This window comes from Peromyscus maniculatus, chromosome 2 (assembly GCF_049852395.1).
Source record: "Peromyscus maniculatus bairdii isolate BWxNUB_F1_BW_parent chromosome 2, HU_Pman_BW_mat_3.1, whole genome shotgun sequence".
Taxonomy (NCBI): domain Eukaryota; kingdom Metazoa; phylum Chordata; class Mammalia; order Rodentia; family Cricetidae; genus Peromyscus; species Peromyscus maniculatus.
The window spans coordinates 139,852,458-139,880,259 of record NC_134853.1 but is presented as its reverse complement, the minus strand read 5'-3'; the positions used below and the strand labels follow the sequence as shown (position 1 = coordinate 139,880,259).

Here is a 27,802-nt window from a genome sequence, read left to right as displayed (position 1 = left end):
GAAATAGGAATGATGAATGAGGGGCAGGGCAGTAGCAGCATCATCATGATAGACCGTTATCTGTTCATGTGACGGAGCCCGTGTTTCATGTTTACGAGCACAGCAAATGCACTCACAGTCATCTAGTTCTAGTCTCAGACCCTGGGGGCTTAGATATATGGGAAGTAAGTTCATGGCTCAAGGTTTTGGCAATGGCTTCTTTGGTATGATAAGGGCTGGATTAGTGGAAAAAGGAAGTTGTTTTGTCGTCTTCTCTCTGCAGTGGAGTGCTGGTTCCAGGAGGATTTGGTGTTCGGGGAACAGAAGGAAAAATTCAAGCAATTGCTTGGGCTCGGAAACAGAAGAAGCCTTTTTTGGGTAAGGAGCTCTGCTGTGCCCTCTTCGCTCTGAAGAGAAGATTAAGGAAAGTTGCTAGTGAAGCAAGGCATGTACACAACTTTGTCTAGAGAGCAGAGGAATTTCCCGGGGAAAATTCAGTTATATTAATTATGCATATGTGTGTAGCCACATGCCATGCACATGTGTGGAGGTCAGAGGACAACTTGCTAGGGCCTGTTCTCTCCTTTCACCATTTTTGTCTCAGGAACAGAACTTAGGTAATCAGGCTTGATGGCAAAGCACCTTTACCTACCTAGACACCTCGCTGGCCCTCAGATCTGTAATATGGAAAGTTTATGAGCTGCATGTAGAAAGTGGACTGTGGGGTAAGAAACGCTGTTTGCAGTGTATGTAAGGCTGGGCTCTGTGTCCTTTTCACTTGGCAGAGCAGCCAATAAGTGGGCCAAGTGATTTTTGGATGTGTCCTGTTGCAAATTTAGGCAGTTTTCAACTTGATCAACCTGTAATTGAGAACTTACAAGAAAGGATTAGAAGCTTGGATTTTAAGATGCCACGTGGAGTTTTATTTCTTTACCTGAGTAGCTTTGCAGAACCCTGAATCTTCATGTGTACATAGGTCCTGGTTTTAATTCAGTACAGGTGAAGCTTTTGGGTGTTTCTGACATGATGTTAAGCATGTGATTTCCACTCAAGACACAAAGATACTGATAGACTGGGGAAATGTAGGAGTTGCCTGCTCAGTGGAGAGTGACGTTGTTTTTCCTTCTCTTGGAAGGTGTGTGCTTAGGAATGCAACTAGCAGTGGTAGAGTTTTCAAGGAATGTGCTGGGATGGCAAGGTAAGTTTATGTTTAGCAACCGATCCTGGAGGGCCTGACAGCCGCTGTGTGTTGGTGGTGAGAGCTGTGGGCATGATGCCTGCTTCCTCAGCACTTCTTAGTGTTCAGGGAAGTAGGCACCCTGTTCACAGTGGTGCACGAGTCCTTCTACATATGCACGAGGGAGCACTGAGCAATCAGGTCTTTAGCCATTGCCCTGCCTTTTTTGTCTCAAGAGTCTCACTTGAACACTGTGACCACCACCCAGACAGTGCCTAGTAATTAGCCACTGACTTAGAGAAGGATTGTGCAGTTACAGACTTGGGCTCAAGTTCTGGCTTTATGATAAATATAGGTGGTTTTAGGCAACCTAAATCTTTCTGGCTTTTGTTGCTTGTAGAATAGGCACCAGAGTGCTCCTACTTCACACAGTTGAAAAAATTAGGTGAAGCCAGGTGGTGGTGGTGGTGGTGGTGGTGGTGGTGGTGGTGGTGGTGGTGGTGGTGGTGGTGGTGGTGGTGGTGGTGCCTTTAATTCCAGTGCTCAGGAAACAGAGGTAGGTGGATCCTTGTGAGTTCAAGGCCAGCCTGGTCTATAGCGTGAGCCAGAGCTGTTACACAGAGAAACCAGGTTTCAGAAAAATAACAATAAATAAAAGTAGGTGAAATGCTATAAACCAATAGTCCCCTAGCAGTTCTGGCATATAGAAAGTGTTCAGCTAGTGTGAGATCTACCTCTAACTGGTTGACCATGGGAGACCCATTGGAAGGTCACTGGCTTCTCCCAGCTCAGGCTTCCTTTTGAGATTGCTACAATATGAAGCAGTATGTAGATATGAAAAAGCTATCTGGCTTATGTAGTGTAAGAGAATCTGGGCAGCTGGCCCCTGGTCAAAGCTGGGTTTCACCTCACAACCCTGGGGACTATGGCTCAGTGGGATAAACAGCTTGTCCTTTATTTCTGCTGTCTGAGTCTTTACAAGGACTGTCTGCCCATCACTCAGAGCTGGCTTCTAGGATTCCTGGATGCCTTCACAGCTCAAGCTCAAGCTCCTGCCGCCCCCGGGGTTCCCAGTTGGGCATGTGGCCTGATGGTATACTTAGCCTGGTTTGGGCCCAGGGAGCAAACAGTACCTACATTCACACAGAAGGAACCAACACACAGTGCTGGGGACTTGATCCTTTGCCTTTTTTTCTAGTGGCTTTGCTTATGGTTAGATAATATATTTCATGTTTACGTTGAAATCAGTTAACTTCCCAGCTATTTCAGAGACTGAGACAGGAGGATCAAAGATACAAGCCTACATAGAGAGTGAGTTCCATGATGGCCTGGACTGTACACCATGATGGCCTGTCTCAAACTAAAAATGAAAAAGGGCTGGACATGTGCAGGGCTTTAGATTCAGTCCCAGTACTGCAAAGAAAAATAACAAACCAGCTAATTCCTAACTTGGCTGAGGATGACAGCTTATTAGATGCTGAGGATGGACAAAAGACAGAGGGAGCAGTTCTTGTTCATCTTAGAGAATCTATAACAAAATGAAGAATTAATGTAAGCACTGTTATCAGAGAAACAATCTAAGATAGTTTTGATATACTTTGCAGTGACGTCCCAGAAAGTTAAAGATTGTTAAGGCAAAATAACCTGTGTTAAATCTTATTTTAAAAATGCTATCCCCCAGCCAAAACCAAATAAATAAATAAATAAATAAATAAATAAATAAATAAATAAATAAATAATAAAAAACTGTCCCCTGAAGGGGAAAAACAATGTGATTATATTTTAATTAAAATTATTAGTTTTCTCTTTTTCTTCTCCTTCTTTGTTTTGTTTGGAGACAGAGTCTCACTGTGTATAGCTGTTGTTGACCTGGAACTCTGTAGACCAGTACTTTAACTCAGAAGAGAGAGAGATCCACTTACCTTTGCCCCCTGAGTGCTGGGATTAAAGACATGTACCACCACACCTGGCTATTGGTGTTCCATAGTTTTCTAATCTTTTTTTTAAACTTTGTGCATATTTGCCTGCGTTTGTGTAAGTACACTTTGCTTGCCTGGTGCCCATGGAGGCTAGAAGGCACTAGATCCTCTGGAACTAGAGTTATGGATGGTTGGTCAATTGCTATGTGGGTACTAGAAACCAAACCTAGGTCATCTGGAAGAGCAGTGAAGAGTGCTCTTAACTACGTGGCCATCTCCGCAGCCTGTAATCATTGACTTTAAACTGAGAGATCATCATTTGATGCTTAGCATGAAACTAGTAACTGGTTTGTTTATAGCTATTTTCGTAACTCAATTATTTTAATTTTTCAGATGCCAATTCTACAGAATTTGACCCTAAGACTAGTCATCCTGTGGTGAGTCAAGCATTTGAACCTCTCAGGGCTTAGAAGGGGTGGAAGGACATCTGTGAAACAGATTGCAGACAGGCAGTGAGGCCACAGCGTCCCAAAGACCCCTCCGACCTCATGACAAGGACTTTTTGAGTTTTCACGTAATTCCTCACCAGTCTTTCCAGGTCACCACAGAAAATCTGTAATAGACAGGTGTGACCCCTGCCAGCAAGAGATAGCTCTCCTGTCCCCTCAGTTCCTGGTGGGAAGTGTGTGTGGATGAAGGCTTGCTGCATGTTCTCTGAGTGTATAACAGTTCGTGTTCTCTCCAGTGACGATCCTGGAAGGTAGATAGGCTCAGGGTTGACAAGCTCAGGGGTGGTGATTTCTTTAGTGGCAAGTGAAGCTTTTCCAGGCTACAATCCTGCTGTTGTCATTTGCCTAGGGGCATGTGGCCTAGTCAACCTGTGATACTACTAAGGCTCACTGGAGAGGGGCAGTGTCTTTGAATCCCTAGCCCATGAGTGGCAGGCATACTTAAGCATTTTCTTTTTCAGTATTCAGCAAATGCTGAGCATTGGCTGCATGTGAGGGACTGTTTTGTCACCGAGAACATGGTGACAAGGTAGACAAGTTTTTGATCTCAGTGACTTAGCATCTGCTTATTTGTTGAAGTTGAAGTTTTGTTAATATAAGAACAATGGGATAAGGGAATGGAGCATAGAGAAGCCTGGAGGGGTTTGTAAGGTACTCGGGCATGCCCCCTCTGGGGTGCCACAGTCTACCTGTACATAGACTTGTTAGTGGCTGTTGGTCTTGTACCCTTTTCTCAGGCCCAGAAGACAGCAGTGTCTGACTGGTTAGTCTTGTGTCCATATTGCTGTGCCACAGCACAGAGCCTTTGGCATCCCAAGTGCTAGGATAGGCAGGGGACAGCATCCTGAGGCAGGGTGAAGCACTGAACTCCTTCTACCCAGGAGTGCTCCACTTGGGGAGGAGGTCTGACTTAACAGCAGCAGAGTGTGGCAGTCAGATTTGTTTTCTGAACGTCTCTAGGTCATAGACATGCCAGAACATAACCCCGGGCAGATGGGTGGAACCATGAGGCTGGGCAAGAGGAGAACCCTGTTCCAGACCAAGAACTCAGTGATGAGTAAGTTGTTTTACATGAGTCTGGCTTTTGTCCTGGTCTCTAACATGGGCTAGGTGGTGCTGTAGCTAGCTCCAAAGAGCCAGGCCAACCTTCTCTTGGCTTTGTTCTGCTTTTGCATTTCCTTCCTCCTCCTGCTTGTTTAGGATGTACTGTGTTAGCCAGACAGTCTCCGGTAATGCTCCTGAGCCCTTGGATATGGGCACCTCAACAAGACAGGCCATTAGATTAAATCCATTGCAATTGGCGATTAATTTCTATTTACTTATTTATTTTTATTTTTTAAATTACACTCATGATATTCATTACTTACACTCATGATACTAATCACATTTGTGGTATTCATAGTTTACATTTGCAGTATTCATTCATTTTATATATATATTTTAAATGTTGAATGTCATTTCTTGAAGGGGGTAGGAGGTTAAATACAGGCTTACAGCACAATGGGAGGACCCTGGAGGGCAGAAGTCTGCTACTGATGTTTTACAATCTTGCATCTAAGCTGTTAACGCCCATTATTCAGGATAAACAGACAAGGAACTTGACTTAAGCATTCAGGAGGGTGGAACCTGGCAGGGAATTAGCATTGGGAGGAAATCAAGATCAAGGTCCCCAAGCAAGGCAACAGTTACCCAAAACGGGGGCCAGGACCCTGCAGGTCCCCCTTTTATTAAAAAATGAACTTCTGACTTGGGTTGCTTGGGATGTCAGCAGGTCACCTTACTGTCATGGAGACACCTGCCCAGGCCACACAGGCGCTCTGTCTTAGGTTGGTGAGCGGCCCCCTAGGCATTACCCGTCTCTGAATACTCATTATTATACCGGCTCAATCGTGTGTGAGCTGCATGGTTGGTTAATTGCTGCCAAAGATCTCAGAGTGGCACTGGGCTTGCAATCTGTGTGTTCGATACAGAAAAGACCAACAGAGGTCCTATCTCACCCATAGCCAGTAGGCTAAAGGCAACTGAGCCATTCCCTTCCTTAATGAGCCATACTGTTCGTTGGAGTCCTTGTAAGATAGTATCCCAAAAGCAACTGGAACTTGAGTTTATAAGTTTATAATTTTCAAAGCCAATCAAGATGTATATAACTACTGAATTAAATTTATCATGCCCTATAGAATGAAAGATTAACTAACTGTGGTAGCTACTTTTGTTGCCAGGGTCTCCACTGTGCTAGCTGTAGTAAGCAATTATGAAATGGTAGCAGCAGTGTGCGCCATTGTTATAACAGCAACAGCGCAGCAGCAATGTCAAATTCTCTTCTGGATTGTGTGGACATCCACTGGCATGGATACAACTCCAGGAACACGAACCACCAAGGCCCGTTTTTCTTGATCCCAGCATGACTTTAGCTGGCAGCACTTCTGGAGAATCCAATCTCATGGCTACAGTTCCTAGACTTACATTAATGCTTGCCAAAGCTGGCCATATTGGGCTCTCAATCTCCATTGGCATCAGAAGGGTAGATTTTTTTCATGAAGACCCATTAGGTCTCTGTCATGTTGGGCTTCAGCAGCAGCCATAAGGCACGTTCAGTGCTCAGGAATCCAAAGAGGAACCTCATTGTCCTGGGGAAAGACATAAACCAAACTCCGGGGCCACACCAACACTAGATTGGGTCTCCTCCATGTGCTAGTAGAAAGATCCTTCCATCGCTCCAGAGGGTCATTTGCAACAGGAGCCCTCCAGTGCTTATCTGCATGGGATCCTCCAGCAGAATCCACTGATAAACTCCAGCAGAATCCCCCAATAAAAAAATTTAAAATATATAAAACAAGGGAAAGAATAGAATGTGGAGAGGAATGATGAGTCCCTAGTTCTCCCTTTTTTTTTAACTTTGGTAAAATGTTTGTTTGTTTGTTTAATATTTCAAATTTTTCTTTTATTTTTATTTTTTATTGTTTAAAGTTAATTTATTTTTCTATTATCAGCTTGATAGAGTATTCTTTTAATTTCTTATACTAGTAAATAAAACTGGAATTTGATGGTTAAAGAAAAATCACAATCTTACATAGTTTACTCTAAATACATTTTATTCTAACAAATAATGATCATGGTTAAAAGCTTCAGGGATTTGGAGGAGGAAAATATCTAAGAAAATTACTAGACATTGCCTTGCCCAATGGAAACTTTGCTTTAACCATTGGTAGAGGTATCCTATGTCTGTCTGGGGGTTCCAGTGGCAGACTTGTTTGAGAATCACTTGTACCATTTTCAAGTTCTTCGAACTGTGCTGTTCTGTGGGTGTGGGGTCTCAGCAGGCAGTGAGGAGTGAGTCAGTAAGCATCCCATTTGCACACACACTGCCTGTTTATCCACAGGCACCAGGTACCCACCAGCTTTTCAGTTCCTTCCCTTCCAGACACTGTTCTCAGGGAGCTGGCTTTCTAGGAGGGCCTGTCCTGTCCCTGTGGTGGTTCCCAGCAGCACAGTGCTTTGGCATTTAGCAGTGGTGTGTTTAAAAGAGGTTGTGAAAGTTTATTCCTGTTATCATATTTGGTTTGGACAGAGAGAGAGCCCCAGGAATTATTTGTCTGAATTATATCAAGAACAGGTGAACGTGGCTAGCAGAATTTTGGTAGCGTGGTTAAAGATAGAGTGAATTGGGAAGTTAGCAGTTTGCATAGATTATTTGTGGAGGCAGAAGTCATACAAATTGCCTGGTTTTCTGCAGGAAAACTCTATGGAGACGCAGACTACTTGGAAGAGAGGCACCGCCACCGATTTGAGGTGAGGATGTGAGCCTGCTCCTTCCGATACTCTGCAAAGGAGGGAATGGAATGGAGAGGCCAGCACAATGAGTTTTCCTGCCCCACCAGGTGAATCCAGTCTTGAAAAAGTGCTTGGAAGAGCAAGGCTTGAAGTTTGTTGGCCAAGATGTTGAAGGCGAGAGGATGGAGATTGTGGAGTTGGAAGGTAACTGTCTGGGTAGTGATAATGCCTTAGTGTGTGGGAAAAGAGAAAAACATGTTACCCTGGTGTGTCCAGCAATTGGAGAGCTGAAGGAGGATAGTGAGTTCCAGGCCAGCCAGGGCTAGAACCAGACCTTGTCTCAAGAAAAGAAAAGCTCTTGTTCCTGACTGGCACGAGGAGGCAGCAGTGTCTGGGGAGGAGCTTCTGACATACCTAGGTATAGCTTCCACAGCAGCCATAGACCCTGGGCTTGGTTCCTCCCCAGCATGAAGAGCTGGACTTGGTGCTGAAACCCCTTTCAGCTTTCTTATGAACTGTGGGGCAAAACCTGTGCACGTCACAAGATAGTCAGATGGGACCTGAGAGCAGAGCCTCTACACAGTGTTGAGAAGAGTGTTAGCTCACTCCTGCTTGGAGGAGTACCTTTTATCTACAATGACGTGATAGAGTGACTTTCGAACACTCTTAGGTTGTCCCATCTTTGGATGCACAGAATACTAATTGTTCCTTCTGAATTTGTGTTGCAGATCACCCATTCTTTGTTGGGGTGCAGTATCACCCTGAGTTCCTGTCCAGGCCTATCAAGCCTTCCCCGCCCTACTTTGGCCTCCTCCTGGCCTCTGTTGGGAGGCTCCCACACTACCTGCAGAAAGGTTGCCGGCTCTCACCCAGGTAGGGATACTAATCACAGTGAGGCTCTACACAGTCCTAAGAAAAAGCCCGATGGCAAGGCCTGGTCCTTGTGTGGGTGACCACATACTCCCATCCTTTTCCTGGGGTCTTGTTAGGCTTCCCCGTCTCACTGGCTAGGCCTCATCTCTATAGATTCTGGTAATGTTGCTGAGCAGATCCTGTGCATGGCAAATGGGTCACCACCAGGTGGGCTTATGCCTGATGACTTTTATCTGAGACTGGTTTCTCTCAGTAAGTGGCTAGTATATAAATACTGAAGTATTCAGGGGTGGGGGTGTATCTCTTGGAACTAGAGGAAGGAAATCCCTCCACGCCTCACATGTGTGGTAGAGATAGTTGCCATGTAGGGACACACACTGCTGTGTACAGGGGTTACAAAGATGGGACGTGAAGTGAGTACTTGCTGGGAGATGAGTAAACCTTCTGAATTCCACAGGGACACTTACAGTGATAGAAGCGGGAGCAGCTCCCCTGACTCTGAAATCACTGAACTCAAGTTCCCATCAATAAGTCAGGACTGATCTGGTGTTGGTAAGTGACATTTTTAAGGTTTAGTAAAAAAAGAAAAAGTGGGAACACAGACTGTCCCTAGCTGCTCTCTGGCCAGCCAGCCACTGCTGTGTCGGGAGCTGGAGAGTGACAGGAGGATGCTCGTCAGCCCGTGTCCTCCACAGCAGCACGTGCACAGGTGCACACACCCATCCTCCTCCACACACAGGCATCTGTCAGTCATGGAGTAGGCTGCTGCTGTGGACAGGGTGCTTGCATCTGACTGAGCACGAAACAGGAGCTGCAAGGCCTGGATGGTGTGGGGGTCTGGATTGCAAATGTCGGCTTCTGCCGTCCTCCCACAGGAGCAGGCCTCATTCCCTGTGGGGGCTGGCAGCTGACCACGTTCTGACACTTCTAATAAACATCTTGTAATTGTAGCCTTTTTTTTTTTTTTGAAACAGGATGATTCTTCAAGAAAGCCTTTGACCCGATAGTTTACAACTATGATTTTACACTCTGCTTTTGACACTTCCTTTAAATTATGTTTTTATTAAGATTATTTTATTATGGGGGAAAGGTATTTGGAAAACTTTGTCACTTGCATGTCCCATCATTTATATTGGATCCTGCGATAATTCCTTTGCAGTTTGTGTGTTTCTGACATGGGGAGTAGGACTCTGGATGGGACCTGATGGTGGCCAGCGGCTGGTTGAAGGTCATCAACCACCCTGTTTTTCCGACCACTTGAGTCACTGTCATTCAAGTGCTGTTACTTCCCTGGGCTGCTGGCACTCCCAGTGCTGGGCTGCTACTGTGGATGTTGCTGGAATCTTAGTGCTGCCGAGTTCTGGGCACTTGGTTCCAGCTGTGGTTGGCCCTGGCCATCTGGAGGGATGTTTGGTTCTTGGGTACATCACACAAGCTCTGTCTATGAAGTGTCATATAGAAACCCTGGGGCTCTGGCTGCACTTCCTATTCTTGGGGCTGAGAACACTCCTTGCATCAAGGGGTCAAGAAAAAAGGAATCTTGGAAACTAGTTCTGAAGCCCTCTCTTGTGTATGCAGCATTGATTTGAGGGTACTTTTTCCTTCCAAAATAGTGTTAATGCAGGTGAAATGCAACTCGAAAAGGTATTTTCTTAACGTGACAGCAGTGGGCATGACCACGTGCCCACACTATGGTGGCTGGCTCAGTGTATCCTAACTTAATAAATAATGCGGAACCATTGGTGTGCTTGCTCATTCTATCACTGGTTGGGGTGATTTTCCGTGGACACTGAACTTTAATGCTGGGCTTCTCCAAAGCCAGCAGTCTGATGCTTTATATCAAATTAAGATGCAAGCCTTAGTAGCAACCAGGATTTCTCAGCAAGGCTTCAGTTTGTCATGAAGGCCAATTGCCACTGTGTGCTACTTAGCAGGGGAAAAGAAGAACCATGGGCTGCCTGGACAGGGTCCTTTGCCCCCTGCAGACAGGGCACTTCATACATGGTGCCAGACAGCTGACCATGGGCTGTCTTAACCAGCTCGTCTGCTTTCTCTCCCACTCTGTACTCATTCTTGACTTCTAGAATTGAGGCTCAGAAGTTCAAGGTCACAGGGACAGGGAACTTTCCAAAGTCAGTTGTGGGGTGATGGTGACATTAGCATTCACTCAGGCTGCAGGCCTGGCTGTGTATAGGTGGTAACATCCTTCACTTGCTACAAGTTGAGACATTGGAGCCTTGGGGAGGAGTATGTGTCCCACCAGTTAGCCCAGCTCCCACCTCATTCCTCTGTCTTTCCCTCATTTCTCAGTGAGCTCACATGGTCCCTTCTGTATAGATCCTGTCTGGCTGTGGCTGATTCTATTTCTAACCTCCCTTCCCACCCAGTGGTGTCATTATTCCCCAAGCCGAGGCAGTGTGTCCCAGAGGGACCACCGCTGCTGCCACAACAGTGAGGCCTGGCTGGGTATGGGATGGTTTGGAAGAGCCATCCCTAATTTTTCTTTCCTGATGAAGATGGCCTCACTATTCACCAGCTGCCACATGCCAGCTACCTGTATGACCTGTCAGCAAAAGGAATCCCCACATAGCCCAGAGTTTGCCATGGATGGTGCTAGAAGGCAGCCCACTGCGTCTAATGATGACCAGTGCTCAGGAGGGAACCTTGCAGGCTTCTTCTGTGTGCTTAGTGTGCTTACCTCAGACTTAGGGGACAAGGGCTATCTGTCGGTACATCATGATTATCTGGTAGCCTAGAGCCCAAATTTAAGAGTATCCTTGATTGTCTCATTGGGGAAGTATCAGGCACCTACCACACGCCTGTGTGTGTTCTGAACACAGACCATATCCCTGACCTGCAGCATGTACACTGGTGGGAGAAACTAGGGCATTGCTATGGAGAGGGGAAAGGGAAGCTGGACTGGACATAGTTGCTCCTGTCTGATTCCCAGCACCTTGGCAGTGGCCGGGGTGTGGAGTGTTGGAGGAGGAGTGCCACAAGTCCCAGACAAGCCTGGAGGGGGAGCTAAGTCCTGCAGCTCTGAGAGAAGAGGGTTCTAGGCAGGGGAGCACCCAGTGTAGATGAGGGGGATGGTTGCTGTAGCATGCATGGCTGGTGTAAGGGGCAGCAGGAGCCGCTAGCAGGTGGCGTTCTTGTGGTGAAATGGGTGTGGACAGGATCCAGCTCTAGCCTTAGTGCCAGTTAGTGGGGAGGCAATAACTCTGGCTAGACTCCTGTGAATAGCTGTTCTGCCACAGCCAGCAGACACCAGATACTACATGATTGTGACAAAATGTCCCTTGCCCACTGTCAGTCTCACGGGTGACGAGGCAGAGGTAGGCACTGTTGCCCCAAGTGCTGAGTCTTAGGGCAGAGCCGCAGTGGGTGCTGAGTGGCTGCTGTGTGGTGGTATCTTTGTGGGCATGAGACTTGTGACGCAGCAGCCTCCTCCGGCTGGCTGACCAAATGTCATAGAAGTAGCTAAGCATTCCTGTGCATGCAGTGTGTAAGGAGCAATGACAATTGGGGGAAGAGCTGCAGGGTGGCCCATGCCCTGTGACTAGTTACCACACAGGTCTTGCCAGCTGCAAATGGCCTTTCCAAGTTGATATTCCCAGCCCACTAGAATTGGCTTAGGCAAAAGGTGCATTTAGTTGGGATTAGAGTTCCAGTCTCTGAGAGCTGAGTTCTGGAGTGACTAGCCAAGTTTTCTGAAAGCAGGATTGCTTCGGGGTGTGCCAAGAGCTGACTGTCAGCCTGCTCTGAGGTGAAGCCACATGGCTCCTGCATGCAGCGCTGAGGGAGAGAGGCGGCAGCTCATGTGTGTTTTATTCCAGGTCTTAGCCCACATCTTCCTCATCCTCACAGGACACAGCAGCTGCAGGACAGGGACCGGCGCTGCCTCAGCTGCTGCCTCAGCTGCTCCTTTTCCATCGTCAGGGTCTTCACCTTCTCCTCCAGCTTGCCCAGCTCCATCGTCCACTTCTGAGGACAGTGTGGCAGTAGATAATCAGGCTGCCATTGTCCCAGGCTATCCTCCTCCCTGGGGTGGGCCATAGCCTGGGGCCCTGGCCATGCTGCCGCCTCTGACCAAGGGTCTTGAAGTTGCCCGGATACCGTCCACTGGGATGGAGCCCCTCTGCAGCCTCCCAAGGCCTGGCACAGGGCATTGATCACCACCTGACCACGTCTCCAGTGTCAGCTCCCTTGCCCTCTGCTTTTCGACCGACCATCGGGTGGTTCCCTCATAGAAAGACTTCTCCTTGGGACTCAGTGCGCCCTCCCCTGCCCCCTCACCAGGGTCTACCCAGGTGCAGTGCATACTTAGTGTAGTTGCCTTAGCACCTCAGTAGTCCAATCTCCCTGATCCCCTGGCCCTTCAACAACATAATGACTGCTGAGGCAGGGTGGGTGTGGCTGTGTGCTGTGGAATGGGACACAGGTTTTAAAACGACTGCTGGGAATTTCCCTAGGGCTACTGAGCTATGAAATTTGGGAGGAGGCAGAGTTCCTTTCATCCAAGCCCTCCCTTCTCCAGGCTTGCCCGGTGCTTTTGGGTGATTGGCTGTAGGGGTCTGGGTCAGCTTGTCCGGAGCCGCCTCGCCTCACCTGCCTGCACCAGTCCTGGATGGCGCCAACAGACAGTGGGCCCTGGATGCTTCCATCACGCCGTAGAAATACCTCCCCCTGGTCTGTCTCATACAGCTGTGGCTCACCCTGGGCCTTGGGGGTGTGCACGGTCAGACGGAGCACCTTAGCAGGGGCAAGAGCAGCTCAGAGATGCCACCCTTGATGGCGGCAGCCCCAGTTCCATTGAGCAGCCCCACACTTTAGCTCCCAGAAGCAGCCTGGTGGGCTCCTGCTTGTGCTACCCCCCCCCCCCATCCTGCCCAGCAATGTCAGCAAAGCCCCACTGTCCCGAGTGACGACATACACTGGGAGCTCACCTTGAGAGGCGTGTTGGCCGTGGAAGTGCTTATGACGGGGATGAAGGTGAGGGAGTAGGCGTCAGGGAAGACCTGGGGTTTGAAGCCCTGCAGGATGGAGTCTACCAGCTGGCGTGTACGGTCCTCATCACGGTGGCTGCAGTGGATGCCCTGTACCAGGCCACTGTCCTCCACACCTACCAGCAGGCTGCCACCCTCACTGTTGAGAAAGGCACACACGTAGCGCCGTACGTGGTGCTTGAAAGCCAGGCTCAGGTACTCACCGCTGCCTCGCTTAAACTCCACATTCCGTGTCTCGCTGCCAAGGAAGGCACCCTGGAATAGCTGCTCCTGGCCCAAGATCTCCTGGTCCACAATGGCACTGTCAGAGCGCACACCACTGGGTCGGTTCTGAGGGATCTGCCGTCGCCCAGCCCAGCACCAGTTAGGGGAAGGGTCTGGCAGTTGGCGCAGCTGTGGGCGCCTGAAGCCTGGGCTGGGGCCAGGGCTAGGGCTGGGGCTCGAGCCGCTGTCCTCCTGCTGGGGTGGGGGTCAAGAGTGGGTGTACAGGCAAAGGCAGAAGGCCGAGGGCCTAACCTAAGAGACTGCCAGGCAGACCCCCACCACACTGCTGCCAGTGGTGTCTCCCAGAGTGACGGCCCAATTCTGCACGTGTGCAAAAGCCAGTGCTGGCTCAAGGGCCCAAGCCAGCTCTTGGGTTGGGGTCTTCCTTGGCACCTGCTGTAGGATGCTTGGGTGGGTAAAGAGATGGCCCCTTTGGAGCCGGGAGCCAATACACCTGTGGGCCAGTCTTTTCCTGGCTTGGGGTGTGTAAGAGGTCCCAGGAGGCTTCTTTCTATCCTGCAGTTCTCTGCCAGAGCTGCAGGTCCCTAAACTGAGGGACCCTACTCTTTGTTGTCCCTGGAATATCTGCCAGCTACTTCCTGGCCAATGAAAAGTCCCTTGAATCTTAGCTTTCTTCTGCCCTTCCTGAGTCCCTCTGTGGCTCCTGCTTTGTCTCTAGGGCTCTGGGCATTTTGTTTCTGCATGGTAACTTCCTTAGCGTGTTGACAGCCCATCAGCTTCCTCTTCCCACCCTCTCAGTAGCTCTAAATGCCAACCCAATGGCCACTCCCAATTCCCAGCAGCCTTCACCTCGACAGGGCTGGACACTCAGCTGGGCTGGTGTGTGGAGATGGACAGGACAGCAGCTCCCCAAAGAAGATGAACTCAGAAACTAATAGACACAGACACACAAAAGCAGGTGTACATGCGTCAGAGCATCAGAGCTGTAGACCCACAGGTCAGGCCCCGTGGGTTTGCCCTCTGGACAGAAGACCAAGGACATTGGTAGTATAAGTTTTCACCCCCAACAAAACTGGCCTGGACCCTGCTTTGCTGCAGATCATCACAGCTGTAGTGATCTGGACCTATCCTCTGGCCCAGCTTCTTCCTCAGCTGCCCCTGTGGCCTCCGAGCCTCAGCTCCGGAGATACCAAACAGCCTGTCCTACCTCCACTACCTGAACATCTTTTCTTGGAGTGCCTTCTGTGCTCCCTAAGTCCCAAGCCTGGATTTCCGGTCCCCTGTAAAATTGTCCCCAGTGGGTAGTGAGGGCTTGCCTGTTCTCCCACAGCCACCCCAACTTTGGGACTGGCAGAGTTGGTTCTGCTCCTGGAGGGTTTGACCAGGACAGGGTTGCCTGCCTCAGCCCTGCTTCTGGTACAGTGTAGGCACTGGTGTTTGTCAAGGGAACAGTGAGGTGGGCCAAGGAGAAACCCAGGACTTGGTATGTCCCGGACCTCCCAAACCTGACTGGAATGCAAAAATTAGCCTCCCTCTGAGAAGAGGGGCAGTCATTTGAGTCACACCCCCAGGGTGTGCGGTTCCTCCTGCTGTTCCCAACTCAGCTCACTTACCTCCCTGCGGTTCAGGGACTCCAGTCCCTCACCCAGCACCAGCTCCTTGCCGCGGGCTGTGAGCTCTTTGAGGATTAGCTGCTCCTCTAAGGCCATCTGCAGGCGCCAGGGCAGGGAGGCCAGGGCAGCCTTGGGGGCAGCCACCTGTACCCGTGCGTAAGTGTTTCGTGGCCGCCTCACCACCTCAATGTTCTCGCGGGCCACGGGCAGCTCCAGCCGCTCGAGGGTGTCTCGTAGCAGGCAGGCAAGCACGGGCACAGAGAACTGGGGGTTCAGGTGGCCCACATAAAGAGTACGTGTGCTGGGAACTGCCTTGAGGCCAGAGTCCTTGGGTGAGGACTCTTTTAGAGGCAGCTCTGGCAGGAGCTGCTGGCCCTGCGACTCCACAGGGGGCTCCCACATCTGTGTCTGAGCTGACCTCCTCCTGAGGGTGATGGCGGTCTTCCTGAGGAGGGATTTTGGTAGTCCTCACTGCTGAATGCTCTTCCTGGGCCTGGCTTTCAGACTGGCCAGGGCTTCCCAATGGACTCACAGGTGCTGAGGCTTCTGGAAGCTTCTGGACTGGTAGAGGCTAGGCAGGGTCAGAAAGAAAGGAGGGCAGAGGGCCAGTGACCCCCCTTGGTGCCTAGGAAAGAACCAGATGGGCCTGAGTCCTGCCTCTGGGCCTGTGGGTAGATAAGGGATTTGCCTGAAGGGTTAGGAGGGGTCTTTGAGTCCTCCATACCCTCTAGGTGCCTTCTTTATCTTGATTCCTCAATCTATGTCCAGGGCCTCCTAGCTGTTGCTGGGTTTCTTCACATCTAGAAGGTTCTTAAAGTCTCCAGGCCCTAGCAAGATGGTTAGAGTGGCCTCAGAGAAGAGGCCATTGTTCTGAACTCTCAGAGCTGGTCAGTGGCCCCGTCACTGGCTCTCCTACTTGATTCTAAAATCTGCCAAGAGGCTAATACGGGTCATTGGAACTATTTAGGATTGGGTTGGCAGGTTCTTGGGGTTTGGACACATTGACAATGGCTACAGTCCCTCCCCATACAAAAGGCCTTTGCATATATACATAAAACTTGAAGCCAGGCGGTGGTAGCACATACATTTAATCCCAGCTTGGGAGGCAAAGGCAGGCGGATCTCTGTGATTTCAAGGCCAGCCTGGTCTACAAAGCAAGTTCCAGGGCAGCCAGACTACACAGAGAGATCCTGTCTTGAAACCTGCCCCCCCCCAAAAAAAAACCCAACTTGAGGTGCCTCAGGAACTAGGCTTGGGAGCTCATTTACAAGCTGTGCCACAGACCCTCTACTCACCCCCACACCCCCAGCCTCCAACTTGGGTGGCAGGTACCACCAGCCCGCATCTTTCCAGATTGGATTCTTGAGGTGGTCACAGTCGGAGAGTCACCCCAGCTGTAGTGGGGGCATTCAGGGCAACCAGGAAGAGGAGAAAAGGGGAGGCCTATGATCTTCATGTCCTGCTGGCTCCTGCAGGGAGGGGCATGGGAGGTGCTAGCCCTGAGCTCCCACAGCTCCCTGGCCCAGGATACTTAGGACTTGGCAGGGAGGCTGAGACCAGGGTCTAGGAAGTGGGCGGGGCCTGCTCACTGGCCTCTGTGATCTCATGAAGGCCAACAATGCCTTCTGGTTAGTTCAGCAACAGGTAGCAAGCAGGGCTGGGGGATGTCAAGCAAGGATGGTTCTCAACAACCATAGTCTTGGCTGGACAGTGTAAGCAGACACAGGGGCTCAGCTGCCACAGCTTGGCCATGGCAACCCTTGGAGCAGTTCTAGAATTGAGGGCCCAAAGCCGCTTCTTCCTCTACATCACCTCTCCAGACCCCAGCACTCACACAAGCCACTAGTTGCCAATGTTTTGGCTTTGCTGTCTAAAGTCTCCACCTCCTTGGTCCCCAACCCCAAGCTCCACTGAGCGCTGACAGAACCTAGCTGCTCCCAGGATGAACCACAATGTACAGGATGTACACTTGTATCAAGGGGGTCCAGGGCTCTCTTGATACAAGACCCTTTTCTGTATCAAACACAGATAGGCCTGAAAATCAGCTAGGCTTGGGGAACATGAAACCTCTACCAATGGGGCCAGTTCCTTGGGGGCAGGACTTAGCTTAGATAAGGTAAAGATATTCTTTTGTTGTTTTTCAAGACAGGGTTTCTCAGTGTGGCCCTGGCTGTCCTGGAACTTGCTCTATAGACCAGGCTGTCCTCAAACTTAAGAGATCCTCCTGATTCTGCCTCCCAAGTGGCATGCACCATCACTACCTGGCAAAATTTATTTTTATTTTATGTGCATTGGTGTTTTGCCTGCCTTTATGTCTGTATGAAAATGTCAGATCCCCTGGAAATGGAGTTATAGACAGTTGTGAGCTCCTATATGGGGTGCTGGGAATTGAACCTGGATCCTCTGGAAGAGCAGCCAGTGCTCTTAACTGTTAGAGCCATCTCTCCAGCCCCAAGTACCTTCTATTAGTATTAAAAAACTGATTTATTACTACATGTATGATGTGGGAGGAGAGAGCACATGTATCCTGACACACGTGGATGTCAGGGGACAACTCTGGAGCTGGTTTTCTCCTCCTTCCTGTGAGTTCTGGGGACCAAGCACAGGTCCCCAGGCTTGCACAGGAACACCTTTACCGAATGAGTCATCTTGTTGGCTCCAGGTAAATTTCACTACTCCTAGTAGCCCTGATTACTGGGAACAAGGGGGAGACCTTCAATGAAGTAGCTGTTTGCCTTCCCGTGGGCAGCCATTTTGAAGGCATGCCTGAACTTTTGTTGCATGTAGGATTGGAGGCAGAAGCTTGGGCAGGGAACTTGAGGGACATAAGACAATGTTGTACAGACGGGGAAGAGGCCAGCCCCACAGGGTGGCTGAACGAGACTCTGCAAAGACCGGGCGGGTGCTAAATGGCTCACCCTGCAGCCAGGCCTGGCCCAGATGTCCCACAGCTCTAAGGCAGTCACCCAGCAACATTGAAGCTCAGTGTGCTCCCTGGCTGTTGTCTCAGCTTGTCCTGTCCTACACTGGGGCTCCAGACAGCCTTCTCCGCCTTCTGTAAACCCGTTCCCACTGTAAGCCAACAGGCTGTGTGACCCTGGGCTTGGGTGCCAGGCCTTGGTCAGTGCAGCGAGTACCATGCAGGCCTGAACTGCCTCTTCTTACCTCACAAGGAGGCTTCTGGGAGTTACCAGCCCTTGAGTTGCTTCTGGCTTGACGGAGCTGCAGTGCTGATAGCAAACATCTAACTGACAAAGGGAAGCAACCTGGGCAGAGGCTGGGGCCTGCAAGGTGCTGGCTGCTGTGGGCACTTGGACAGCAGCCAATTCTTTTGGACTGGGACTAGAAGATAGGGCTAAGGCTCCTTGTTTTACATGTGTGAAAACCAAGACGAAGTGAAGGAACAACCTTCTTGCTGAGTAATCTGGATGTCAACTGGTTAAAAAGACCCGAGGAGCCTTTGCATTGGTTTTATTTAGAAACAAACGGACACAAAACAGTTCAGATGGCAGTGGGCAGCAGTGTTGCCGACTGCTGAGGAGGAAGCACAGGAGCTAGCAGAGGGCAAAGCCTCCAGCCTGGAGGGCCTCCCTCCCACCACGGGGCCCCGTGGCCTAAAGGCATTAGGCCCCATCTTTTGCAGCAATTCTGACCAGGGCAGGGAGCTGTGATGGGGCAGGGGTGGTGGGGAAACTCCATCAGAGACAGAGGCTGGGGCTACAAAGGGCCTGGTGTGGGAAGAGGGAGGGAGCCTAGCCTTTCCCTGTCCAGTGAGCTATATTCCTCTGTCCATCCCAGAGGGCAAGAGCCCTAGGGCAGCATCCTCTGAAACAGGGCCACACTTCTCTGGAGAGGCCCTCTCTGGACCACAGAGAGTGGTCTCCTTCTTCCCAAAAATGTCTGGTGCAAGAAAAGCATTCAGTCCAAGTGCCAGAAGCAATAAATTAGCAACAAGAAAGGATCTTTGTAAAAAAGGTCTGCACCACAAGTCCAGAGTTTGGGGATCTGGTGACAAGGCATGAGCTGGGGGCCATCGACACTATACCATGCCCAGGAGGTGGTAAGGGGCCTGGGTGCCAGGGCCTTTTGAAAGTTGGCCTCTTCCTCCATCTCTTTGCAAGTGCTCAGTCTAAACTTCTGGTGAGAGGCTTGGCTAGCCTTGAGAAATAAATAGAAGGGCCTGGGAGCCCCAGCAGGCTAAGGGGAAGAGCAGCACCAGCCCTGGGCCCACGTTCTTCCCTCCTTGGTCCTTCACAGAAGGACACAGAGGGCAGGAGGGCAGCAGTCGTGGTCCTCCAGCCTCCGGGAGTCCTGAGGTCACCCAGAGCCCTACGGGGGCGCCTGGGAGATGGCTGGTGGTTTCCGGGAAGAAGAATCCTCCTGTTCAGAATTTTCCCTGCTTCAGCCGGTCAATGTGAAAGGAGAGCTTGAGGGCGGGCCCCAGCTTCAGGCCCATGTACTTCATCATCATGTCACTGCGCAGCAGGAGCAAGGCCTTGCCATCGATCTCCTGGGGGTGGGAGGAGCCACCATCAGATGCCTGGTTGGCCTGACTGCCTCAGGTGCCAATCAGAGACTACCCAGAGCAGTGCGAGGCCCACAGTCAGGCAGTCAGGCTGCCGGGGCCTGAAGCCTGCTGCTCTTCTCCCTGGCACTGTGAGCACTCTCTCCAGGCAGGCACTACCGGACACGCCCCTCCCACCTGGCTCTTTTATGCGGCTTTCCTGTTCTAAGCCTGTGAGAAGCCTTGCAGTGTGTGTACCTGTGCAGGCTGTGTGGACACCTACCCTCAAGAGGGACTGTGCTCTGAGCCCACAATAGGCCTCCTGGGGCAGTGGAGCCCTTGCAAACCCACCTACCTAAAAGATTTCTGAGGTCAGTGAGGGGCAGACTTTGTAACCACGGAAGGATGGCACCGAGCAGCACAGGCAGGAAAAGGGTTTGAGCCCCAAAGCTGGGGTGCGATCAGAGCAGAGGGCAAGAGCAGTGCCTAGCCAGGAAACCAATGGTCTAGTGAAGGGAACATGGTGCTCACGGACGGGGGACTAGTGAGGGAGGCAGGGTACTTGCAGAGGATTCTTGAACTTGGGCTGAAAGCCTTGAATCTCCCACCAAAGCAGACAGGGTAAAGCATCCTTGGGAAAAGTGATATATAGATCCCTGTAACCTAGAACTGAGCCCCAAAGCACAAACCCAGGGGGAGTCTGGCTCAATGAGAGTCTATGCTAAGAGAGTGAGGTAGACATAGTACCCAGTGAGGTCTTCTTGAGACAGCGTCATTTATGTTGTTTCAATGGACATAGAACAGACAGCCACACCCTCTAAGACCGAGAGGTTGCCACACACACAGGAGGTCAGGCAGAGGTACCTACGTGTTTTCGGAAGAGGTCAGCATGGGGTCCGAGCTGAGGATCTGCTTCCCGGACAAACTGCATCACATCTTCCACTGTCCATGAAGAAGGGTCCCGGCCACTCAGGCGAGGGGCATCTCGGCTCTCCAGATACCGATCTGACCCTGAAGGACAGAAGGGCACCTACCATAATGTCTGAAATGACACTGGTCCAGCCCCACTAGCATCCTGGCACACTCCATGGCCTCAGAGGTGACCCTCACAGCAATATTCAAGTGTAGGAGATGACTGGAGGTTCCCAGGGAATGAAGACTTTCCATAAGAGAAGTCACAGCTTCATTCTGTAATGCAGGTCTGGCTTTTGGGAATTTCACACAGGGGCAGTGAATCACATTGAACCTGAGGCAGGTATCACCAATATAAGGAGACTACCTGGGTTTGGTGCTGAGGCAGGAAGGAGTGGGTATCTACTTTTGCTTTGGGGACCCACATAAATAATAGTATTTGAGTGAAACTAGAGCCAATTCTTTGGGGACTAAAGATAGAACTGATAAAGCATACTCTGGGTCCTCTCCTAAAGCTTGGAGAATAAGTGGCCTCCCTACGGTCTCATGTACTAGGGCAAAAACTGTTTTTGCCTTGGCTGTCAGGAATCTCAGTATTAATTTAGGGCCCTGTTTACAGCTTTTTATCTCAATTGTGGTTGAAACACATAGCTCTTCTACTTCCCCTGTGTGATTTGGGATCTAATTATTTTCGTCATCCACCATTGTGGATGCCTTGCACATGTATTCCCTCTGCCTGCCTTCCCTTCTCTTCCTCCAATTTCTCCATTTCTTCAGGCAAACTCCAGCTTAGCTAAGGAGGTCTTGACTCCAAGGACCAGATCCTTTGTTTCGATGCTGACGTAAACGGCCTCTCACATCATTTCTTGTATTGGTTACAACTAGTTCTGTCGACAGTTGGTTGCTCCATCCCAGGACCCCAGTGATCTGTGCTCTAAAAAAGTAGCTGAAGAACCTTGGCAAAGCATAATGGAATCCTGTCAGGTGCTTCGGACTCACTGCCATGGCCCCCATTGTCCAGAAGTGGAATCTGAATTCCCACAGTGCTGATGGAGTGGAGTGAGGAGGTTCTGTCACCCTGCACAGCCTCACACCGCACCACACTGCTCTCCTGCCCTTACTTACCCTCTCGGGAACAAGCCAAGCTCTTGCTCTCTGACTTGTCTGGAATGTGCTTTTCTAATCTGACTGCTCACATCTGCATCTTTCTCAATGATCAACCTTCTCTCATCTTGTTGCTCTCAGTCTACCCTGGGCACATACCACACCATTGTAATGCTTTGGCGCACTCGTCAGCGCTTTAACGAACATGTTCCCCTGTGTAGAATGTAAGGAGTACCATGTTCCTTGCTCTGTTCCTGACACGTGAAAGAGTAACTGGTCTGCCACAGTGATGCCTGAGTGTGTTTCTGAAGTGACTTAATGATTACGCCATCACTTGTGTATTTCTCTGTTTCCCCCACCTGTTGAAGGCAGGGCCTCGGTTTGCACATGTCTGTATCTTCGGCCCCTGCACACACCCTGTCACAGGACTACCTGGTGGCAGAGCTAGGACACCTCAGGAAAGAAGTGTAAGGAATGAGAAGGGCACAGACTCACATTGTTAATCTTTTGAACAAGCAATCTAACGCTCCTCAGATCGAATCCTCTAGCCTTAGAGGTTCTTCCCAAACAAAAGAATTTTGAGTGTGACCTGGCACTGAGACTCACTATGTGTTTAAAGAGGAGAGCTGAGACCACAGAGCCAGCAGAAGAGGCAGCCCATCCCAATGCATCCTAACAGAACCAGACCTTGCCTTGGCCGGGATGGGACTCACAGTAACTCCCCACATACCTGGGGAGTGACTTCGTTTCCAAAACGACTCCGTATCTCTTCTTTCCTTTGTTCCCTTCAACACTCCTGTGGAAAGACCAGGTTGAGATGAGCATTTCTGTCCTTTGTGAGGAAGACATTGCATATGGGAGACCTGAGGTGAGACAACTCACTCAATTCTCAAGGCGAGGAAATTGAGGGAGCCACGTCTCAGCTCCACCTCTACTGGACAGCTTCCTACTGAATTTAGCCTCTTTCCAGGGCTGGGGTAGAACACAGCCTTCTTCCTCTGTCTCAGTCTTTATGGAAGCTCTCTTCACAGTCATCTTTCACTTCTTGTTATTGGAATCTTTGTATTTTCTACACTTCACATACCCTGGTCTGGGGGAAGCTAGGCTAGGGTTTGAGGATAGTCTCCTCCTGGATTCCAGTTGGCGTTTCTAGACCATCCTTCTAGGAAACTCATGTTTCAGAGGCTAAAGCTATACCCAACCACCTGCTCTCTCTGCCCACTATCATTTGTCAATAAATCCCTTATTAAAATGAAGACTTTTGGCTTCACCCCAGTTCCTGCTGCTGTCCATCCACCCATCACAGTGCCGGGGACTCCAGCTCTCCTCTCTTCCAGACACCACTGCTAAGGCACTGTCTGTGCTGATCAGCATTTGAAACCAAGTGCTTCAGAACTGTAAGCACGCTCTTCTCTGGCACCAACTGCTCGTCTCTCCAGCTCTCTTGAGGCTTCTCCCCAGAGCTAGTATGTTAGAATGCTTAGCTGTCGATGATCCTCACTGCTCTCCCTCCAGCTCTACTGAGTTCTTTACATGAAATCCCTCTCCGGTGCTGTGCTCTCTCCCGGCTCCTGTCTTACTAGCTCACCAGAAAGCCTTGCTGCCCCAACTGTCTTGTCTCACCTCATACAGGAGACTCTGAGGAACAAAAGAAAACCAGAGATTTGCCAACTAGTTTCCACCCAGAGCTGGCCCCAAGGTTTCCTGTAAACATTCTTCCTTGATCCACTGTCCTCATCTTCGTGTGACTGGTCTAGTCTGTAGGATGACAAGAGCAGCTTTCCAAAGATGGATTCCTGAGCAAATTCTCCCTTGATATTTCCTCAGCTCATGGCAATCTGCTTTCCCCAGGTCTCTTGATAAGATCACAAGATTCTACCTACCAATTATTGAATCCTGCAGGTATTCCTTGGTCCTGGTGCTACTTGAATCCTCTTGGATTGTCTAGCCAGCATCCAATCAACTTCCCTTCCTCCTCACACTGAAGGCATTTGCTCCTGTGTAAACACCTGTTCCTGCTTTCACCTTTCAAACTTGGCCTACCAGGAATCCATCTTTGGAAAGCTGCTCTTTTCATCCTGCCCTTATTTCTAGGAACTCAATCACTTTAAAGTTTCAATATACTGATGACTACTAAACACTATACTTCAGCTCTGTGCTTTTCCCATGAATCTGACCTGCAATAACTGCTGTCTCTTGTGTATCTCTAAGATGACTCATGACACCCCCTCTCTTCCATTTCTAGGTCTTTCTTAGTGAATGGCACACCATCTAAATATCTAGACCTGGGAGACAGTCTCCACTTCCTCCTTCCTTGCAATCTTCAAATCTTTCTAAATTTACCTAGTGAGTAGTTTCACATCTACATTGCTCTAATTTTCAGGCCTTTCTCACTGCTGGTCCGGCTCATTCTTTTAACCTCCTAACTGGTCTTTCAATCCAGCACTCATTGGTACTCAGAGTTCTGTTTGTGCCTTGCTTCTGATTGCATGCCACTTGTGGCTTAACTCTGCCAGAATGATCAACTCTAAACTCCTTAGTTTAGAAATTTTCAATAATATAAGCCCTGATTTTTCTAGGCTTTCTCTGAGAAGCCCCAACATGGCATTATGTTTCAGGAATACCAAAGTACACACAGTCCTGGTACTATCCATCTTACGCTCTACCTTTAGCCCCATCCCTTCTTCCTGGAAAGCTATTCCTCTTCCCCACCCAAGACATGGTCATACATCTCGTCTCATCTAGACAAAGTGTCGCTCTCCAAGGAAGAGGACCTTGAACAAGGATAGCTGGGATTAGGTGTGGTGATATACTGTGTACCCTAATAAAATTTGTTTGAAGATCAGAGGACAGAACAAGCCACTAGATTAAACATAGAGGCCAGGCAGTGGTGGTACACATCTTTAATCCTAGCACTCAAGAGGCAGAGATCCATCTGGATCTCTGTGAGTTCAAAGCCATGCTGGACTATATGAGACTGACTCAGTCTAAGAGAGAAACAGCCAGGCAGTGGTGGCACACACCTTTAATCCCAGTATTTGGGAATCACATGCCTTTAATCCCAGCACTTGAGATCTCATGCCTTTGCTTGGGAAGCACACCCACTTTTAATCCCATGAAGTGATAGCTGGGCAGAGAAAGGTATATAAGGCATGAGGAGACAGGAACTAGAGGCTTTTTGACTCAGGAAGCCCTTATGGCTGAGAGGACCCCTTTCAAAGGGCTGAGAACTCAGAGACATTCAAATAGAGGATTCATGGAATTGGGAGGTGAGATGTGGCAGTGGCTTGTTCCTTTGTCTCTCTGCTCTTTTAGCATTTACCCCAATATCTAGCACTGTTTTTTTTAAATTTTTTTTATTATAAGACCATTTAGAAATTCATGTTACAATTAGGTGTCCCTTCTTGCAATTTCATACTATCAATTGTGTATCTTTATTGTTTTATAAGTATCTTTAAAAAGTTTGTCTTCTGTATAAGACATTTTTAAAAGGTAATTTATATTCGCCTCATACAAAATATAAATGGTATTCAAATAAATGGCTAAAGGCTGGAAGAACAAATCCTTGCCTGTCCCTCTTAGTTCTAGGTCTTTGGCTCCCAATTTATGTTTTTTTGTTTGTTTGCTTTATTGTTGTTTCAAACCAAGCCCAGAACACCAACTACATGCCAGATGGTTGGGCAAGGCACAACACTAGCACAGCAGCAGTCCCAACACCATGCAGTGGGGACAAGGGAAGGAGGAAGGGTAAGGAGTACTGAGGGCCACAGAACCCCTGGGGATCAGCTTACCCCTGGGGACCAGCTTACCCCTGGAGCAGAGCCTGCGCACCGCTGAGGAGGCAGGGCTCAGTGGGAGGCCGCAGGAGGGAAGCAAGGGCCGACAGCCAGGAGTTCGAAGGTTTTGGGAGGTGCTGACAAGGTTGGCAGGCTTCAAGGCAGAGTCCATCAGGTCTGAGTGTGTCTCCAAGGACCGGGCCAGGCTATTCCCCAGGACGAAGGTTTCACCTGGAAAATAATAAAACCAGGATTAAAGTAAGGACTGGTAGAGTGCTGCTGGCTCCAGGTACCTGCCTGAGTGGGACGAGAGGCAGCAAGACATAAAGCCCTGCAGGGATTCAGGATGTCTGTGTATCAGTCATGGCTCCTGGCTCAAGACTTGGTTGGATTCCTCTCTAGACTCTGGTTTCTCTAGACTGTTCCTCTTGGCCTGGGATAGTAGCAGGCCTTTCCATATAAGGACAACTTAAAAAAACAAACAAACAAAAAAACCTAGAGCTACTTTAGGTGGAAGACAATTCATCAGTCATAAGATGCTAGAAAGAGGGTCAGGGCACTGGGAAGGGATGCACATGCTCAGAGGAGCGTTCTGTATGTGCCTATGCACACACATGTGGAGGCCAGAGAATAGATACTAGGTGTCTTTCTCTCTCAGTTTCTACTAATTCCCTGAGACAGGGTCTGTCACTGAATCTAAAAGTCACTGTTTTGGCTAGTCTGAATGGCTAGTGAGATCCCAAGATCTGCCCGTCCTTGCTCCCACAATGTTGGAGGAATAGGCACATACAGCCTCGCTCAGCTTTTATGTGAGTACCAAGGATTCAAACTCAAATCCTCACAATTTCAGAGCAAGTGCTCTAAATTATTGAGCTGTCTCCCCAGGCCTCAGATGAGGATTCTTTAGAAGCAGATGGCGATCTATCAACAGGACATCTCAGAACTACTCCGTGACACCTGGTTAAAGGCCTGTCTGCAGATAGCCTGCTCCTTCAGTGCCTCAGTCATCTGTATTGACCTTGTTCTACAGAAGCATTCCAAGGAAGCTGGGGGGGGGGGGCTCAGGCACAGGGACCAGGATCAAGGTGAGAACTTGGCTCTGTCACTCAGCAGAGTGCTTCTCACTACATTGTGGGAAACCTAGAAGTTCATCCACCGGGTGTTGGTGGTGCACACCTTTAATCCCAGCACTTGAGTTTGAGGCCAGCCTGGTCCACAGAGATAGATCCAGGACAGGTACCAAAACTACACAGAGAAACCCTGTCTCGAAAAACCAAAAAAAAAAAAAAAAAAAAAAGTTCATCCATACTACAGGAAAGCCTTCCAAAGACCTTCGTTTGTGAACATCTGAAAGCCTTTGGGAAGGGAATCTGATGCCAATTCTACACCTCTATGGCCAATATCAGGTAGTAAAAGCCACACCATGGTTCTATGACATCACTGCATCATGGAACCTAAAGCTGAGACCGTCAGGATGGCGTGCTGAAGGGAACTTCAGTTGAGAAAATGACTTCATAAAATCCAGCTGTAAGGCATTTTCTTGATAGTATGAAATTGCAGGAAGGGACACCTAATCCTAGCTATGCCTTGTTCAAGGCCCTCTTCCTTGGGGAGTGACACCTTGTCTAGATGAGACGAGAAGAATGGCCATGTCTTGGCTGGGGAAGAGGAAGAGCTTTCCAGGGAGAAAGGATGGGGCTAAAAGTAGAGAGTAGAATAGATAGTACCAGGACTGTGTGTGCTTTGGTATTTGGTACTTGATTAATGGGGGAGGGCCCAGCCCAATGTGGGTGGGGCCATCCCTGGGCTGGTGGTCCTGGGTTCTACAGAAAGCAGGCTGAGCAAGCCATGGGGAGCAAGCCAGTATGCAGCCCCTTTCCATGGCCTCTGCATCAGCTCCTGCCTCTGTGATCCTGCCCTGTCTTGAGTTCCTGTCCAGGCTTCCTCCAGTGATGAACTACAATGTGGAAGTGTAAGACAAATAATCCTTTCCTCCACAACTTGCTTTTTGGTCATGGTGTTTTGTGACAACAATAGAAACCCTAACCAAGACAGATGGTTCTACCTTAACCAAATCAGTTCCTTAGCCTTGGCCACAGCATTGACTGTACATGTGTAAGGGACTTCAGTATGAGAAGATCTTATCCTTAGTGTTTATCTTTGAAATTATGTGATTAAATATAAATTCATTATCTGGCTAAAAGAGACCCTCAGTGGTAAGATGTCTTAGGATTTTAGGACTATTTCTGTTACAGTTTAGCAAGCATGGACCCAAAGTCACATCTCTCTTTAGGTAACTATTCATCTTCTCCAGGAGGTTAGTTGTGGAAGCATTTTCCTAGAAGTTCTTTGAAAAGAGAAGTCTTTGAGGGTTCAGAGATTCCTAAACCATGTACCCACACTCCTTCTGCAGTTGAGGTTTCCAATTCCTGCT

The 27,802-nt window shown here is 49.3% G+C and overlaps 3 protein-coding genes across 17 annotated transcripts in view; 1 reads left to right on the top strand and 2 right to left on the bottom strand.

The window, feature by feature from the left end:
• The window catches only part of Ctps1 (CTP synthase 1), a 36,320-nt gene extending 26,351 nt beyond the window's left edge, over positions 1-9,969 (top strand). The window contains exons 11-19 of the mRNA XM_006987258.4: positions 263-357; positions 1,115-1,177; positions 3,469-3,512; positions 4,545-4,641; positions 7,318-7,373; positions 7,463-7,559; positions 8,084-8,228; positions 8,686-8,780; positions 9,203-9,969. Of these exons, the coding sequence (XP_006987320.1) occupies positions 263-357; positions 1,115-1,177; positions 3,469-3,512; positions 4,545-4,641; positions 7,318-7,373; positions 7,463-7,559; positions 8,084-8,228; positions 8,686-8,770 (682 nt within the window). The 3' untranslated portion in view covers positions 8,771-8,780; positions 9,203-9,969. The remainder of the gene's footprint in view (positions 1-262; positions 358-1,114; positions 1,178-3,468; positions 3,513-4,544; positions 4,642-7,317; positions 7,374-7,462; positions 7,560-8,083; positions 8,229-8,685; positions 8,781-9,202) is intronic.
• A 2,070-nt stretch (positions 9,970-12,039) lies between these two features.
• On the bottom strand, positions 12,040-16,630 carry Slfnl1 (schlafen like 1). 4 transcript variants are annotated; one of them, XM_042271809.2, is made up of 6 exons: positions 16,368-16,596; positions 15,797-15,899; positions 15,073-15,697; positions 13,175-13,693; positions 12,837-12,980; positions 12,040-12,212 (listed from the first exon to the last, which is right to left on the bottom strand). In XM_042271809.2, exons 3-6 carry the CDS (start codon positions 15,472-15,474, stop codon positions 12,090-12,092), a joined length of 1,188 nt encoding a protein of 395 aa, XP_042127743.1. In that variant the 5' UTR covers positions 15,475-15,697; positions 15,797-15,899; positions 16,368-16,596; the 3' UTR covers positions 12,040-12,089. The 4 variants fall into 4 exon arrangements, with proteins under 4 accessions (XP_042127743.1, XP_015861305.1, XP_076421082.1 ...); XM_016005819.3 differs by lacking the exon at positions 15,797-15,899 and having other exon boundaries at positions 15,073-15,643; positions 16,368-16,630; XM_076564967.1 differs by lacking the exon at positions 15,797-15,899 and having other exon boundaries at positions 12,040-12,383; positions 15,073-15,643; positions 16,368-16,605.
• A 1,898-nt stretch (positions 16,631-18,528) lies between these two features.
• Scmh1 (Scm polycomb group protein homolog 1) overlaps positions 18,529-27,802 on the bottom strand; it is a 167,104-nt gene continuing 157,830 nt past the window's right edge. For all 12 annotated transcript variants that reach the window (XM_076564961.1, XM_076564958.1, XM_076564960.1 and 9 more), the window contains 4 exons: positions 25,402-25,599; positions 22,323-22,388; positions 20,445-20,587; positions 18,529-19,582 (listed from right to left, as the gene is read on the bottom strand). In XM_076564961.1, coding sequence (XP_076421076.1) covers positions 19,457-19,582; positions 20,445-20,587; positions 22,323-22,388; positions 25,402-25,599 — 533 coding nt within the window. In that variant the 3' untranslated portion in view covers positions 18,529-19,456. The remainder of the gene's footprint in view (positions 19,583-20,444; positions 20,588-22,322; positions 22,389-25,401; positions 25,600-27,802) is intronic.

Bases quoted from the DNA above. Each gene is read 5' to 3' on its own strand.
- Slfnl1 (XM_076564967.1), bottom strand. From the start codon at position 15,474: ATGTGGGAGCCCCCTGTGGAGTCGCAGGGCCAGCAGCTCCTGCCAGAG. The intron at 13,694-15,072 runs GTAAGTGAGCTG...CCCCCACCCCAG, and splicing joins AGTCCCTGAACCGCAGGGAG to CAGGAGGACAGCGGCTCGAG. The intron at 12,981-13,174 runs GTGAGCTCCCAG...GCCCCTGCTAAG, and splicing joins CGGCCAACACGCCTCTCAAG to GTGCTCCGTCTGACCGTGCA.